Genomic DNA, 17,938 nt, shown 5'->3' on the forward strand with positions numbered 1-17,938 from the left:
GAACTATCCCTTTAAGTCTCCTTCCCTGCGTACTGCAGCGTTAGCAGGCATTGCGCTTTTTTCGGCTTGCCTTCAAGTGGTTTTGGCTCAACCATAAAGCATGACGTATGAGAACAAACCTCATTGTTTTTTGCATAAGTTCAAACATGCTGCCTATGCTATAAACACCAGAATGAAATCAACAGGCATGATTGAGCTTCCGTTTTCTACAAATGATTTGTGAGTTGATGAATGTTTACCTTATATGTTAATAAAAGCCTAAATTCAATCAGTTCATCATTTTGACTAAATCACTCGATTCATATGGATTAGTCAACGTAGAAGTGGACCATTGCGTAGACTGTCAATGGAGGGACAGAAATTAAAATATTCACTTTGCAGCCAGATGTAATTCCAAAACATACCAGCAGGGGTCAAGATAGCATAAAACAGCTTGGGTGTGATGGGTACGAGTCTGACTCCTCTCTGTATTCAGATCACATTTACTATTGAAATGTCCCCTTCATATCACACTGGCCCTAAAAATGTGCTCATAATATTGAATAAATTTAATAAATAAATGTCACATTTTGCCACAAACACAGTCTATTGTTAACAGGACATTATAAACAAAGAAAGGATTTCTTTTTTTCTTTATTTTCAGTTTTCTTCCCCATAGCAGCCTATTATACATGAAAACACGTAACCAGAAAAATACTGAATTTCTGAATTCAGACATTTTTATCCTTGTCACACAATAGGCCACCCCATCCCTCCTTACAATTGCACTGCCAGGGATGATTGCAGGTTCCATGTACGCACCCTGGGTAGGGTATGCACTCGTTACAGAGGGGACCCTGCCAACCGTATAGGCACTTGCACTGACCGGGGGCCTCACAATAACCGTGTTCCTCACTACAGCCGGATGAGCAGATAGCTGTTAAAAACGAGAGGGAGAGGAATGAGGAATGAGGAAATTAGAATGACTGTGCATCATATTCAGCAATATTTGATGTTATTCTTTGTTATTGCATAATTATAATCATGTACATCATTTTACTAAGTGACTAAAAACTATAATGTATTGGCTGTATATATATATATATACACACACACACACACACACACACACACACACAAACACACACACTATCAGAGATATATTAAAAAAATATCCTGGCTCTTCCAAGTTTTATAATGGTAGTGAATGGGGCTCTTGATTTTGTAGTCCAAAAAAGGGTTAGTATTAAAGTTTAAAGATTAATAAAGGCCTTCTGAAGCAAAGCTATGGGTTTTATATCAAAATCCTCTGACATTTGTCTTTAAAAAATTTGTGACTGTTTTGCTCTGTGCTCTGCGCTTCCGCGTTCTTCAATATGTCATGTCAGAGGTTATTTTTCCACCGCAAGTCGATTTGTGTTGGCCATCTGCCAGTTATTTTAGTTTATAAAGATTTAAATATGGTTATTTTTCCCACAAAAATTCATTGTTTCACTTAAGAAGACCTTTATTAACCCACTGGAGCCGTAGATATCCTGTAGATATGGTTTATAATGGATGGATGCACTTCTTTGGACTCCAAACTACCCTTATAAATGATATTTTTTAATATATATTTTATATATTTTTTTTTTATATCCGAATGTGTTCATCTGAAAGAAGATTGAATTTTTTGGGTGAACTATCCCTTTAATAAAGAACAAACAAAAAGCACTTACGTTCTGCACAATATTCGCCTTTCCATTCAGGCAAGCAAATTCTATTTCCAGAAGCATCACAGTTAAAGTGACCGAACGGGTCATCCCGTGGACGGCAGAAATAAGAGCAGTCATCGCCATAATAGAATTCCTCGCACACTACGCGGTAAGAAAAGCGTAGTTTACTTTGCTCTACAAGATGCACATCCTGGGACCATTTCTCACCAATAGTAAGATTTCTTTTGGTGGTGAAGCGGCTAATCATACTCTTTAGATTATCTGGAAAACAATACGTGCATTATTAAACACTGGCCTATGAAGTAAATAAATTGTGTAATAAATAAATAAAAATTAAGGGGCATACCTGTTGATGGATCATTGGAGGACTCTGTATTCCATGCTTCAATTATCACTGAGATAGTTCCCTGTAATCACAGTAGTAATTTTTTTAACACTGTGATACACTGGGCAACCGCTGTCTTGTCGTACTCAAAGAAAAACGTTCCAAATCATTTGTACAGTGAGTTGACAGAATGTAGCGCAAGCGAGTTCATCAGAAATAGAACGCTCATCAGTCATCAGTCGCGTTGAATGACAGTTAAGCAAAAATGCATCATCAATGACCGATCGTTTCTCTAGATAAGACTCTTATTCATCAGCTGGGATCGTGTAGAGCTCTTTGAAGCTGCACTTAATTTTGGACCTTCAACCCATTGTACAACATTGAAGTCCACTACACTAAAATCCTGGAATGTTTTCCTCAAAAACCTTAATTTCTTTTCGACTGAAGAAAGAAAGACATGAACATCTTGAATGATGCGGGGGTGAGTAAATTATCAGGAAATTTTCATTCTGAAGTGAACTAATCCTTTAAAAGCATCACGAGGCTTTATTTCGAATCCACTTTATCTACTTGTTAGTGGTCAAAATAAACGCAACGGTAGCAACATCCCCGCTAGAAATTTTACGTTCCTAGAACGTTCAGAGACGGTCACGATGTGAAGTTCTTTTAAGGTTTGGGGGACGTTTTTTGGTGGACCTTCAGGGAACATTCAGGACGTTCTGGGAATGTTTAAGGGACTATTACTATAGGACGTTCTGATAACTTCCCAAATGTCCACTTTGTAACGTTCTCGCGCGACCATAAAATAACCAAAATAGAACGTCCCCCTAAACTCATATCGGGAACATTATTAAATGACCAACAGAGACCTTTTTGTAACATTCTTATCTGACCATAAAATTAACCAAAATGGAATGTCCCCCTAAAGTCATATAAGGAACTTTGAACTGTAGCACTTTCACTACCAAATGTTCTGTAAAGGTTCGGAATTATCGTAACCTTTAGAGAACTTTTAGGCAAAGTTGCGCAAGATCACGAGAACGTAGCCTTTTACGTGGGATAGCGTTTTCACATGACAATCTGATAACTGTCTTTCCCAGCGTCCTGATTGCCATATATGGGCTGCCTTGAGAACCCACAAAATGATTTACCAGCAGAATGCTGCTCAAAGTCTTCTGACTGAATAAACAAAGACTCTGACCTCTCCAGTAGCCCCTCACTGCAGAACACATGAGATCCAGGGGGCGGAGATGGGTAGGTTAAGGGATATGTAAAGCGGGAGGAGTTGGATCCAGATTCAGGGGGCGGAGACTATGGATATGTGGGAGGAGTTGGATCCAACCCCACCCACTGGATTTTTTTTTTTTTTTTACTGAGAAAGAAGTTATTATTTTAGGATCTATTTTCGCGATATCTGTAATGACATTTCTTTGTGTATGCTTATGCAAAGTCTATGCTATATCTGATAAATGAATATTTTTCAATGTCATTTTGAGCTACTCACCAGCCACTTTAAGTTAAAGGGCAATGTTATTGGTGCACTAGTGGAAATGGAGCTCTGGTCTGTGAATGTTCCTGTCAGTCCAGTGCCATTTGAACATGCCAGCCTATATGATATGACATCCTCCGTGTAGTTCAGGCAAACACGGAAAGAAACATGACAGTCGCTGGACTGTTTACACACACTGCTGCTGCTGGTTGTGAAAGAGTGAACCTTCAACTCAAACACACCAGATGATTTGACCTATAAAAAAACAATGTGTGTATGAGCACACTAGTTACAAGACTTATAAAACAATAAATCACAGTAATATAGGCCTAAGTATGAGAAATACTCACCAGTTGCGCTGATATCAAAACTAAGAAGTAGGTTGATAAAAACTGAGCCATTGTGCGTCTTCTTGTCTGACTGAAAGCTTTCTGGGACAATAATCTGATATGACACTTTTAAAATTGATTGAAAATGAATACAGAAGTTAAAAAGTGTATAATGAGTGTAAATCAATGTGATTGGAGCTCTCATAAAGAAAAACGGTTCCTAGCTCCAGAGTGTATAGAGTGTTTGTGGTTTAAATAGGGACTTCAGAGTGGGAGTAGTGCACTATGCAAATAACGCTGACACAAACATCTCTGAACATTGAACATCACACATCAGTTACATAGTGCATATACATAATATATGCTGTATAGCCTTTTAAATTTTTCTGTGAAGGTCTAGGAACAGTAGGGATGGCCTAAATGAATCAGTGAAACTTTTTTTGAAACAAACTGTCCACATTAAAAAGTGTTTTTCATGTGGCTTCCACTGATTAATGTTATTGATTTAAAAGCTTTAAAATACATAAAAGATAGCCCAGAACAGCTGTTAACTATTACTGCTATGACAGTTTAAATACCATTCAAAGTAGGAATTTTATCTTTCAATAGGCTATTTCTAATTAAAATTGAAATATATGCCAAGAGTCAGTAGTATTTTCAGTTAACCCTATATGTTTAATCATGCTGATTTAATTTTGCTTCAATGAGGCCAAAAACAGTGTTTGGATATTCACATTTATTAATATTTCACACTGCATGTAATAAAAAGCAGATTCATAAAGAAAAAGCAGTGAATAATACTGCAATATCTAAATAACACAATATAGTATATAGTAAAAAAACAAAAAACAATATAAAACAACTGATAGTATTTGTTGTTATTGTGAATAATATTTTTCTCAGATTTTTACTCATATTTATTTTTTGTGTAAATACAGATGGTATAGAAAAATCATCAGTAATTTGAAATACAAATTTCAACTGGAATTTAGGATTACATAAACACATGGTGTACTGATATGATTTGTGATTACTGCAAACAATAATTTCCCAAAGTCATTGTTCTCTCTAATATTTGACAAGCCTTTACAGGAGTTAAAACTTAAGAAAAAGATTTAAGGGGCTATATATGTAAGAATTTGCACATTGCATGAAAAAGTATGGGAACCCCTTGCAGAATTAAAATTATTCACATTTTCACAGATTCTGCAAGGGGTTCCCATACTTTTTCATGCAACAATGAACAGCTCTTTCTCATTCTCTCATCCTTCTGACAATGAGTTGACACATAAACCCGCCTCACCTCACTCCTTTCATTTGCTCCATATGAATATTGTTGGTGTTACAGGGCTTGAATTTCGGTGCGGGATTGTATATATTCACTGTGTTTATAGGCGAAAATGGTGAATTGTTTCGCTGTTATAAGTCCATCTAGCATTGTTTTGGAATGGTAGGGTCCTGAGTGTTGATGCGGAATTCGGCTCTTTGTTCACAGTATGAAAGAATCACTGGTCTGATTCGCTGCCAGATGATAGAGGAAAGACTATTAAAAAGAAAAGCAGAACATTAGTTCACAATAAAAATATATTTATGTAACTGCCTTGAGTTATTATTTTATATATATATATATATATATATATATATATATATATATATATATATATATATATATAGTGGGTACAGAAAGTATTCAGACCCCCTTAAATGTTTCACTCAGCAAATCAGCATATTAGAATGATTTCTGAAGGATCATGTGACACTGAAGACTGGAGTAACGATGCTGAAAATTCAGCTTTGCATCACAGGAATAAATTACTTTTTCAAATATATTTAAATAGTACACAGTTATTTTAAATTGTAATAATATTTCACAATATTACTGTTTTTTACTGTAGCAGACGAAACTTATTTTAAAAACATTACAAATCTTAGTGGTTCCAAACTTTTGGACTGTACTGTATATATATATATATATATATATATATATATATATATATATATATATATATATATATATATATATATATACAGTGGCGTGCCACAATATAACCACAAATTTTTAATTAGATGCAGCTCACATATAGAGGAACATCACCATTGTACATATCTTTCTAATTTTACATATAATATCTCATGAAAGCAATAGGGTATGGGGATAATTCTTTTTATATATATATATATATATATATATATATATATATATATATATATATATATATATATATATAATTTTGGGATATTCCTTTATTTGTGAGCTGCATCTGATTTAAATTTTGTGGTGATAGCATAAAGTAATCAAAAGTTACAGCATTTGGAAAAAAAGGTAGGTTTTTTCTTTCTTTCTGAGTGATATGCATAAAAAGAATGACTCATAACTCCAAATCTGTAGCAAGGAGAGTCATTTTCTATGATCTATGCATGTTTCATAAGTGAAAGTTATATGCGAAAATGCAATGTGAAAGCTACATTTTAGTAGTTAGTGTCTGTGATATCATGATATTATTGGATTATGTTGATGTCGGACTCATTATAATTGTGAAAATCTGCTGTAAATAATGATTTTTTCACAATTTGTGTCCCGCCAGCGGTACACTTCATCTTAAGGGGTTAACACTACATTTTCTGAAACCCCCAGTCATTCTTTAACTTTGCTTAAACACTACATAGAAACTAATAATCTGCTAATGATCTGCCTCATAACCTGATTAAAAACATTAACTGGTGTGTCATGAAACAGTGTCTCATAATCAGTGTGTATTTCTGATCCATTTTTCACTATTCAATGAGTGTTATGTTTAGGCGTTTGGTTTGGGTTAGAGAATAAAAATTTGATTAGCTCAGCACAATTAGGCTTATTGAGAGTCCTGTGAAACATATATGCAAGTGTGTGTGTGTTCATAGTGTCTTACACTGCAGTTCCTCCTCGAAAGCCCTGGTTTCATTACTGGAAATGATGTTGATGTTTGTTACTAGAAAATAAACACATATAAATTATTAAAATAGATATAAAACTCACTACTCACATCAGACTTATGTGCCCCCCAGAAGCCTCCATTTTGCAAATGAACGGCGACTTGTGGTGCCATCCTAAAGAGGCACAAAATAACTTTCAGTTCCATAACTATTTGTCATCCTACAGCCTTTATGAACATTTCTAATCAGGCTTCCGCACTTACCACTGTACTGAGACAGCTTTTCTTTGGGTGGTGAACGATCTTCTCATGGCTGTTGATTCAGGCTCTGTCTGCATCTTAATTCTCCTTGACACCATTTCTCAAACCATTGTCATCACACGACTCTCTGCTCTTGGCATTTCTGGAGCTGTTTTGTTCTGGTTTATGTCTTGCTCGTCGGACCGTCATTACTTTGTATGTATCCGTCAGGCTAAGTCCACTACTGCCCCTGTCTTGCATGGCGCTCCTCAAGGATCTGTTCTCGGGGCCTTTACTTTTCATCATTACATTACATGCTTCCTTTAGGTTACATTATTCATCGTCATGACTTTAACTTTCATTTCTATGCAGATTACATACATTAGTTTCAAATGCACTGCTCCTTTCCCTAGAGATATCATATCAGCCTGCATTGATTAAATAAATACATGGAATTTTCTCAAAATAAACAGATCTACTTTTGTTTGTTGTCTGATGTTTGCTTGGTTTGTACACATGTTTTTATGTCTTATACATCATTGTACAACACATTGGTCAACTGTAGTTGATTTAATTGTGCTTTATAAATAAATTGAGATTCTTACTCATATCTCATCACTCCCTAAAACTTCTTTTCACCCTCAAAATATTGCTCATTTCCGTCCATTTTTTTTGGCCTATTGCTAGTCCCTCTTCACAAATTAACATTGTTTGGTGGTAGGGCCTTCTGTATTGCTGCCCCCACCCTCTGGAATTCTCTTCCCCAGCATATTACAGGATTTCAAAGCCTACCTGAAAACGTCTCAGGTTACGTATGTAACCATGGTTCCCTGAGAACAGGGAACGAGACTCTGCGCTGACTGTGCTATGGGGAACGTCCTCCGTGACCCGTGCTCGAAATGCCAAAAATCACCACACTCCAATCCTATTGGCCGGCGACAGCCTATCACGTCAAACGGCGCGAACCGTGACGTATAAAGGCAGCGCCTGGGGAAACAGCCGACATCTTCTTGTCTTTGAGCAACTGTAGCAGGCATCCCGCAGCATGGCATGAAAGCGCAGAGTCTCGTTCCCTGTTCTCAGGGAACCATGGTTACATACGTAACCTGAGACGTTCCCTTTCGAAAGGGAACTTCTACTCTGCGCTGAATGTGCTATGGGGAACGATATACCCACGCCGCCATGCTAGAGGAGAATGCCAGTCCAAAATGTCAGGACACACATCCAGCAGTTCCATGGAAAAACCGGGGGCAGAACTCCAAGGCTGTCAGTGACAGCATTCCCTACGGCCAACAGCCCAAGCTGAGCCTAAAAGAGGCCTTCCGAAAAAAGCCTACAAAGGCTGCCCGAACATCTGGAACCAACAGCCCGAGAGGGGGTGGTCCCTTTAAGGGAATGTGGCCAAGGAACCACAGGAACCTCGGCCAGTCACTCGGGGGGAAAAATCCGTCCCGCTGCCACCAAGGAGGCCTAGCCAGATCCAGCGAAGTTAAATCCGGCCTAGCCAACCTCGTCTGATATACAGAATCTCCAAGCGCAAACTCCAGAGAGGAGAGCAGGAAAGAACGACTGCGAAAGGGCAGTAAGCAACTCAAACCCACACCCACCCCGAAGGGAAGTACAAAGCTCAACCTAACAGACAGACCGAAAAGCGGGCACAAAGTCATGGAGGCCGGGAAAAGGGCCTACAACATAACCAGAGTTCACTAGAGAACTAGAACTGAATGCAGACGGCGGTAGCCCAGGATGGCCTGTAGGGCCACACCCTATTGCATATCAAAGTTTTTTTTTTTTTAGCAAACACCAAGACATAACAGCTGCAAGTGCCCACGAGACAGCCCGTCCAACACAAACCAACGAGCAGTGCACTCGGTGAAGTACCTTCTACTCTTTAAGCAAGAGGAGTACAACATACGCCATCATGCGCTAATGAAAGGCCCCGTGGGCCTATAATCCCAGCAGGCACATGGCATCAGCTCGTGCCAGTGTTATTTGCTGTCAAAGGTCAGCATGCTCCACAGGAGGCCTTTACGGCCTACCCGTCACACGCGACATCAGCCAGCGGCCACTAAAGTTCTAGGAGCAAAAATAGAACCTGTTAAATAGACAGAAAAATTATTTTAGCTCGACTAGATCTAAAGGGAATAAACGCACAAAAATACTCAATAAAAACCTATTTTACTCTCGGCGAGAGGAGTACCAAGCTAAACTCCGACATGCTAGCAAAGGAAGGCCTGAAACGGCCTGTAACCTTAAAAATGCGCGGCGATAGCTAGTGCGTTAATATAACACCCAAGGGGTATGAGACATACAGAAACCCATACAAGCAGTGCCAACATGCTAGATAAAACATGAAAGGAGGCCCCAACGGGGGCCAACAACTTCCATAAACACCTGGCAACAACAGAGTAACGTATGACTCATCATGGAATGATGCCTGTACATGACCAGCGTAGCTGGGCCAACAGGAAGCTATAAAAGAGGCCTGGAGAAGCCTGCTATTTAAAGAACCATGTGGCACTAGCCCGTGGTCATGACAGGGCCCTAGCTACCAGGAAGGGCCAGTATAACCTAAAATGACAAATTTAAGGGAACTAGCTTTTTCTACACAACCTGAGTCTAGGCATACACATTCCAGCAGGCAATGTTAAACATACTAAACAGCTTGAGCGTAATGAGCATCGTAAACCAACAGCGCTGTATCCAAACAAGCTGCATACAGAGAGGCTAAAAACAAATAGCCAACAATCAAACAGCAACGAATCCCAGATGCTGTGGTGTGAACGATCGTGAGAAGTCGGGTAAACAAAACTCCCAACACTCATACTGGGTGTGCGATCCAACAGGTGATGCACTCAGTGAAGCACAAACCCTAACCGGTGAGTACAACAACAACACCGTATTCATAAATAGAGGCCGGAAAAGCCTGCTATCATAAAGAACAGGTGTAACCTGTGGCAGCACAAACATGCTCACATAACACGCCTGCATAAACATATGAAGGGGAAATATGGGCAAAAATACGGCCAGCAACTTTCTCAGAAGGAGGCCAGAACTAGGAACTATACAATCACAGGGGAATAGTCATGACAGGGGGATGTAAACAAACATACACCTAACCTAGTTCTAGCCTAGCCGCTAGCTAAGGACTGTATGTAGACCACGCTACACTCGGGCTACAAATTCCTAAACACACGGAGAAAGCACCGCGAGCGACAGCATTAGGTGGCCGAAAAACTGGCCAACACATAACTGACAATAGCGAAAGCTAGTTCTAGCTATACACAGTATCAGCCGAGAAACTACATCAACGCTAAAACAACAAAGCAGCCATAAAGGGACTGCCTATCACAGTCAGCCTATCAGTTATTTGCCCAAATAACCCCAAAAACATGAACAGATAACAACTATATGCACGGGAAGCTATACAGGAAAAGCAAGGTCTACATTGAGAATGGACCTGGCTTACCTCCTGCGGCTCGTAGAACGCAGATTCTTCCCCGATTCGTCCCACGGAGGGGAAAAAAACAAAGTTCCAAAGCCCAAAAGCACTTTCACTATCAAGCCAGACGGCGGGCCGTCAGAAAAATATTCATCATAGGCCCACTACATCAGCCCGACTGTAAAGCCCGCAGCCTATAGATGTCACAAAACGCTACCGGGAGGCGAAGGAAGAGCGAGGACGAGAAAAAGCCCTCGCGAGAGAGGGGATCGATTACCGGCGCTGCTGGCGCCGCCCCTCGATCACCTCCCTCAGATCTTGCTTCTTCCTTCTAGCGTCTCGCCGTCTCTTCGACTTACTCCGAGGAGGAGGAGGCGCACGAGCTGCGACACTTTCCCTCTGGGCCTGCCTCTGAGCCTCGGCTCGAGAAGGCCCGGGACCTCCCGGCTGTCTGGGCCCAGAGCTGGATCTGAGCGGGATGCAAGATCTATACGCCGCGGAGCACGTCTTCGCCTCCCTGAACTTCTCAACCACCGCCTGCATGGAGGTGCCAAAAAGTTCAGTGGGCGAAACCGGGGCATCGAGGAGAAAATGTTTCTCTTTCTCCCCGATGTCCGCACAGTTGAGCCACAGATGCCGCTCAGTGGCCACCATGCCCGCCATAGATCGACCGATCGAGGCGGCAGTTTGTTTGGTGGCCCTCAGAGCGAGATCCGTGGTCCGACGCAACTCCGCGACCGCCTCAGCGGAAAGACCTTGACCCTGATCAAAATCCATAAGCAGATCAGCCTGATACACCAGAAGCACTGACATAGTGTGCAACGCCGCACCAGCCTGACCTGCAGCGGCGTAAGCCCTGCCATTCAAACGTGGCGTCATCTTCAACGCTTTGGATGGCAGTGCCAGAGCTTTCAGTGTCGGTGCACTCCCTGTAGCGAGATAGTTCGCAAATGTCTCTTCCACAGGAGGCATCGACACGTACCCATGCTGGCCCAATCCCTCAACATCAGCGAAGTCAGCTCGCTGATACTGATGCTGATGGATTCGGGCCAAGTACGGGGTTCTTCCATGCCTTCTCGATCTCAGCATGAAGATCGGGAAGGAATGGAAGGCTCGCTGGAGTTGCCGGGTTATGAATAGAGAGAAACCGATCGTCTAACCTGCTGCGAGCGGGTTCCCTCCTCACGCGCTCCCAGGACAGCTGCAGTCTGCTCGAGGCGCGTTCCATAACCTCCAGCAACTCAGAAAACGTCGTGCAGGGAGGCCTAGCGGGAGCCGCGGGCTCGCCCGCTTCTTCCACCTCGGCCATCTCCTGCTCTCCGGGGCCTTGAGCCAAGAGAGCACTCGCTCCTGGGTCTGAGGATGTTAAGGATACAACATTATCGTCATCCGCCAGAAGCGCGTCCTCGTCAGCCGCTTCAGTTTGAGAAAGATTAACACCCCTCTCAAATTCCTCAGCGAGCTCCACCTGCGAGCCCCATGATTTCAATCGCCGCTGAGCCTCAGCACGAGCGGGGCCGGAACCACCAGGCAGCGGTGGTGGCACCTCTCCCCTCGAGAAGAGGGCCAAACGAGAACGGAGCGTTCTCATAGGAAAACGCTTACAGTTAGCACAGGCAGCACCCTTGAGTACTGTCCGTGCGTGCTCCTCGCCCAGACAGAAAAAGCACAAGTTGTGTGTGTCCTCCGGTGTCAGAAACCTGGGACAAGGATCAGCACACTTCCTGAACGATTTAGCAGACATACTACCTTTGGCAGAGTGAAAAAGGCACGAGCAAAAGCAGTCAAGAGGATGCCGGCTGTTTCCCCAGGCGCTCCCTTTATACGTCACGGTTCGCGCCGTTTGACGTGATAGGCTGTCGCCGGCCAATAGGATTGGAGTGTGGTGATTTTTGGCATTTCGAGCACGGGTCACAGAGGACATTCCCCATAGCGCAGTCAGCACAGAGTAGAAGTTCCCTTTCGAAAGGGAACATCTTTTCACCCTGTGTTTTTCTCATTTTCCTGTCTCCTGATCTTTTTGTGTGTGTGTGTGTTTTCTCTACACTCTATGTAAATGAATGCTAATGTATATGTCCTCTAATTTTCATGTTTCTTTATCTGGTTGTGTTTTTGTGTTCGCTACACTCAATCTATATGTATGCCTATTCTTATTATTATTTCTGCTGTCATGTTTACGGATAAATGATTGTAAAGTGTCCTTGAGTCTGCAGAACGGCATTATATAACTTATTATTATTATTATATTATTATTTCATGGACCTTTACCTTTACATTTTCAAAAAACAACCAAAAACTCTTGACCCATTAATACTACTATTCTATTCGATTCTATTCTATTCTATCTATTTCTCTATTTATTTAAAAAAAAAACTTGCTATGTGTACTGTGCTAGACTAACATATTTATTTTTAACATGCTCAAGCATCTCGCTCCTTGTTACATAATGTAACTCATTTCTGAAGTAACTGTTGTTGTCACTTTACCTTGACCAGATATTTTTTTCATCTCTTCTTTACAGCACTTCTCCAGTTTTTCTCTCAGTTGAGAGACGGGTTGTCTCACATTTTCATAAGAGAGGACAGAACTAACAGTAAAGCTGGATACATCTTTGGATTCCACAGGTTCAGATAGAGACTGGAAGCTCTAGAGAGAATAAATATACAGAAATATTAACAGATAAAAAGACGCAAAAATTTCATTAGCACCGTCCTCCCTCCCCTAGATATTTATTGCACTTACTTTTTTCAAATTAATTTGTATTTTTTGTAATGGCTACTGACCACCACTGTCAAATGATATTATGATATGTTATATAAAACAAAAAAACACCTAAACACAGGTTAAAAAAAAAAAAAAAAAACTATACACACCTTCACAAAGAAATGAATTTTATACCCCCCTACCCACCTAATAAATATAATGCAATATAAATGACTATAACATAGTTATATGGAGATTTTGGGATTTGAAAGTCTTGTAACTTCATTCATGGTACAATGTTTCTCCTGTTTTCCTCATCGGGCTTGTTGGGAATGTTGAGGCTGTTTCATCCGATTTAAAACTAGTTTAATCATTGGGTGATTTGAGTTACTATGGCATTAATTTAATAAATTGTGCATTTGTATTTTTTTGACATGTCTTATTTCACCGAGAGCACCAAATAAGCCAGAACTGTTACTGCACAGAGGTATGCAAATACATAGGTTGACAGGCAGGTAGGACATCCTGCATTTGGTCTGAATGCAATGGACAAACATTTTATGGTCCTAAGACTTTCACAGAAGATATATATTTAGACCACTTTAATTATTGATTTCTATCAGGTTGTAAAGTATGAAAGCTTGTTTCCGCCACGGAATAAAACAATTTAAAAGATCATTTGGAATTACAAGATATAAACTTGCAATTATAAGAAAAAAAGTAAGAATTATGAGATAAAAAGTCACAATTATCTTTTTATTTTCTATTCTGTGGCAAAAACAAGCTTTCATAGAAATGAAACTTCCAACCAACAATGTTTATGAAAAACATTGCCTACTTTAATCATAATCATGTTCTCATGGGGGCTCTTTATTATTCCCATGCTATTTGAGTAATTTACACTTACATGATATACACAATTACTTTCCAGCCACTAGTTAAGAAAGAATCTGCTTTAAATGTAAATTTGAAAAAGAATTGCAATTTAAAAGACATGCAACTGTTAATAAAAAAAGTTAAAAAATTAACATGTTTTTTAAAACTCTGACAGTTTCTAACAGAAAGTCTGACAGAAAAATATTAATTCTGTTGCCTGTCTGAACAGTGAGATGAAAAGAATACAATACTCGACAAAAGCGTATGAGGTAACGCAGCACTGTTTATCATATTAGATATATTTGAGTGTGTTAAAAATGATGTTATAACATTACTCTGTGTGTTCACTCTGTCGCTGCTGTAGACACTGTTGCACATTGCGGTAAGATAGATTGATTTTAGAATATCAATAATAAATGCTGGATGGCTTGTGTTAAAGGTCCCGTTTTTCATGGCTTTTTGAAGCTTTGATTGTGTTTATAGTGTGCAATATAACATGTGTTCATGTTTCGCGTGTAAAAAAACACAGTATTTTTCACAAAATTTACTTATCTGTATACCGCTGTTTCCACTGTCATAAAAACGGGCTGATGACTTCCTTGTTCTATGAAGTCCCTCCTTCAGAAATACGTAACGAGTTCTGATTGTGCCAGCGGTTCCTGTGTTGTGATTCGACAGCAGCTTAGCGCTCCTTGCCCGGAAAGGTCACGCCTCTTACCATAACGTGTGCTGCACATAGTTTTACATGTGGATTATTGTGGTGTTGTGCCGAATGAACACAAAAGACAATAATTCCCGAGAGACTGAACTCTTTAATCTCCACAAGCAGCGACAGAAAATGTACAATCAAAACAGTTGTTCTCTTGTCTAATAAAACATGTAATATATTAAAGCGTTTTTAGTGTTTCCATGGGCAACGCTGATATGATTTCATTGATAGGTGATGCACGGACACAGCCCGTGTCCTGGTTAAAAATTGCTAATTTCTCTGGATTTATACATTCTTGGAAACATTTGGGATAATGTACACAAGTCAACAAAATATATAACACTGTTCTAGTGGTTTTTGGATATTTTTATCAAAAAAAAATTACATATTGTGCTTTTAAAAGCAACCTGTGTGCATGTGATGTTGTGAAGCAGTAAATCTACATTGCCTTTGTGTTGGTATAATAATATATAGTGTTAAAGGTGCTCTAAGCGATCCCGGGTGGAGTAACTTTCTGTTGACGTTCGAAGTGACCCTCCCTCCTGCTCCTCCCCTCCGTGCTTCCTGAAACAATCATGAACGCGCATTTAAAATGTAAGTAGCTTGCGTATTGACGCTGCTTGTCGGTTATTGGCTGGGGCGCTGTTTATTGTTTCATGGTCCAGGCTGCACCAGGGGACAGGCAGCTAGCGGATAGGGAGGAGATGTTTGCTGTATGTGACAAAAAAAGTTTTGGCCTAAAAACGCGTGACATCGCTTAGAGCACCTTTAACTGGTATCAGACAAAACTTGAACTGGTTTTTAAGCAAATGGATCTAACAGATATATGTATTATTATTTTAGTCACTTAGATAAGTTATCACAGTAAAACTAGGAGAGATGCTTATGACAGCAGTCCTGTTATTCAGATCTGTTACCTGTATGAAATGAATGTGATCATCTGTCTGTGAAAGCTGCTCCAGCTCAGCGTCTCTCCTCCACAGATCATCAATCTCCTGCTCCAGTTGCTCCAGTCGTTCTTTAGCTCGACTCACTGCAGCCTTTTCCTGATCTCTGATCATCTGTGTCACCTCAGAGCGGCTTTTCTTGATGGACTGGATCAGTTTAGTAAAGATCTTCTCACTGACTTTCACTGCTGCCTCTGCAGAACGCTGTTAGGACACAGACAATCAGACCATTCAGTGAGATGGAAAAGTGGGCCACCACTGTGCTCCTCAGTGATAAATCATCTCACCTTGTGAGTCTCCACAGCCTCTCTGAGCTCCTGAAGCTCTTTCTGTCTCTCTTGGACTCTATGCTGGAATTTTCCTTGTATCTCTCCAACCTGTTTCTAGAGGAGAAAAAATTGTTTTGCTTGAATGGTTTCTGGATATTGCAACTATCTTAATATTAATATCAACATATTATTGCATGATAATGTCATCATTATCTGCATAATATCTGGCATAATGAATAATTTTGATTCTTATGACTGCAAGAATCAGCATTATTTATATTAGTTTTCAGTTCATACCTGTTTCTCTGTCCTCTCTGCTTCAGCTGAAACAGTATCATGACTTTTGTGTTCATCCATCACACACATCAAACAAATACATCGCTGGTCCATACGACAAAAAACCTCCAAAGGTCTGTTGTGTTGAGGGCAGATCATCTCCTGCAGTCGTCCAGTGGCATCAGTCACTTTGTGTTGTTTCCTTAAAGGAGATTCTTCATGACACTTATAGTGAATTTGACAGTAAGATTCCAGACACATCAGACAGGACTTCACAGCTTTGCGTTTCCTTCCAGTACAGAAGTCACACCCCACATCTCCAGGTCCAGCGTAACTGAGAGCAGGACGAGACTGTTTAGTCTGCTTCAGTTTCCCCACCACTTCAGCCAGCATAGTATTTTTACCTAAAGCAGGTCTTGGAGTGAAGGTCTGTCTGCACTCAGGGCAGCTGTAAACTTCCTCCTCATCATCTTTATTCCAGTAGTCTGTAATGCAGCTCATACAGTAACTGTGTCCACAGGGGATGGTCACTGGATCCTTCAGTAGATCCAGACAGATTGAACAGCTGAACTGATCTTCGGCCACTGAAATACGGGATTCTGCCATCTCGCACGAACACACAGATACAGCCTGACAACTGCTGAACAACACCTAAGTTTCAGTTTCTCTCAACTGAGAAGTGTTTCCTGTTTCGAGACGTGTGCAAACAGGTGTGTTTGTAGGTGTGACCAACGTCCCATTTAAAAAATATGTAACTAAGAAAAAAAAACATGTTATTTTGTGGCTTACCTCATTAGATTCAATAGATGCAGACTGAACAGCTGACCTGATCCCAAGCGACTGCAATTTTAGCCTCTGCCATTTTTCCTGCATGTATGCAAATAGAAAAATATATACATGCTTATCTACACTATGTGAAGGAAACCAGGAAACTTTCATTACAGAGAAAAGGGTTTCGTTTTCTCATGTAACTGTTTGCTATTATACGTAGGCCTATACAAAACTGGTGTAACTCATCTGCAGGTTTGCTACTGCAGATGAAAAAGAACACCCACTTTGTGTCAGTCTCACAATGAAAAAAGGGCTGGATGATGGACTGTAGTTATGTTACATATGACACTGAAGCTTAAAAGCTCGTATCGAGCAGAGCCGTTGAAAAACATATTTAACGACTCTGGTATCGAGTAGCTACGCAGCGCATATTGGTTTCAGCGAAAGACGTGATCAACGAAAAACGAATCTTTTGTCCAGTCACGTCATGTGAATGCTTCACTTTGCGTGTCTGCATTTGATAAGGAATATAATTATATTTTAAAAATTAAACATTTTTTTAAAAAAGTCGTAGCTTGTGGGGTAAAACGCCCCCCAAAGGGCATAGTTTCTCTCCATCATAATTACTATAATAACATATTCTATCAAATCCTTTGTTTTACACTTAATGCAGTATAACTAGGTGGTAAAATCAAAATATTTAAACAAAATTAAATAAAATAAAATAAAAATTACCTCAAGTGAGCATTAGGCTAGCTTGATAGCACAGTTGGCTCACTGATGGAAGGTGGTTAGGTGACCCAATTAAATTGGGTGGCTTTTAATGCATTTATTGGATATATTTTACTACATAATTATACAAATTTATAAGTTTAATATTTATTTAGGGTTTTCTGTTTGTCTTGGTGATAGTGGTGAACAAATACATCAATTATCAAATGTTAAAAATTTGGATG

General features: G+C 40.1%; 2 protein-coding genes across 2 annotated transcripts; both read right to left on the reverse strand.

The window, feature by feature from the left end:
• Window positions 1–612: 612 nt before the first annotated feature.
• Window positions 613–4,068, reverse strand: LOC137003623 (delta-like protein C). Its single transcript, XM_067363829.1, has 5 exons — window positions 3,859–4,068; window positions 3,524–3,763; window positions 2,041–2,101; window positions 1,698–1,955; window positions 613–916 (listed from the first exon to the last, which is right to left on the reverse strand). Exons 1-5 carry the CDS (start codon window positions 3,907–3,909, stop codon window positions 711–713), a joined length of 816 nt encoding a protein of 271 aa, XP_067219930.1. The 5' UTR covers window positions 3,910–4,068; the 3' UTR covers window positions 613–710.
• Window positions 4,069–5,067: 999 nt separating this feature from the next.
• LOC137003215 (E3 ubiquitin-protein ligase TRIM47-like) lies at window positions 5,068–16,866 on the reverse strand. Its single transcript, XM_067363283.1, has 6 exons — window positions 16,233–16,866; window positions 15,954–16,049; window positions 15,637–15,870; window positions 12,918–13,077; window positions 6,747–6,806; window positions 5,068–5,380 (listed from the first exon to the last, which is right to left on the reverse strand). The coding sequence occupies exons 1-6, from the start codon at window positions 16,815–16,817 to the stop codon at window positions 5,343–5,345; spliced, it is 1,173 nt and encodes a 390-aa protein (XP_067219384.1). The 5' UTR covers window positions 16,818–16,866; the 3' UTR covers window positions 5,068–5,342.
• Window positions 16,867–17,938: the final 1,072 nt, after the last annotated feature.

Source organism: Chanodichthys erythropterus, chromosome 16 (genome assembly GCF_024489055.1).
Source record: "Chanodichthys erythropterus isolate Z2021 chromosome 16, ASM2448905v1, whole genome shotgun sequence".
NCBI lineage: Eukaryota > Metazoa > Chordata > Actinopteri > Cypriniformes > Xenocyprididae > Chanodichthys > Chanodichthys erythropterus.

Excerpts from the sequence above, each read along its gene's own strand:
- LOC137003623 (XM_067363829.1), bottom strand. The coding sequence starts at position 3,909 with ATGGCTCAGTTTTTATCAACCTACTTCTTAGTTTTGATATCAGCGCAA. Across the intron at positions 1,956-2,040 it reads CTCCAATGATCCATCAACAG|ATAATCTAAAGAGTATGATT; the intron begins GTATGCCCCTTA and ends ATTGTTTTCCAG. Across the intron at positions 917-1,697 it reads AGGCGAATATTGTGCAGAAC|CTATCTGCTCATCCGGCTGT; the intron begins GTAAGTGCTTTT and ends CGTTTTTAACAG.
- LOC137003215 (XM_067363283.1), bottom strand. The coding sequence starts at position 16,817 with ATGGCAGAATCCCGTATTTCAGTGGCCGAAGATCAGTTCAGCTGTTCA. Across the intron at positions 13,078-15,636 it reads ATCACATTCATTTCATACAG|AGCTTCCAGTCTCTATCTGA; the intron begins GTAACAGATCTG and ends TATTCTCTCTAG. Across the intron at positions 5,381-6,746 it reads TTTCGAGGAGGAACTGCAGT|TCTTTCCTCTATCATCTGGC; the intron begins GTAAGACACTAT and ends TCTTTTTAATAG.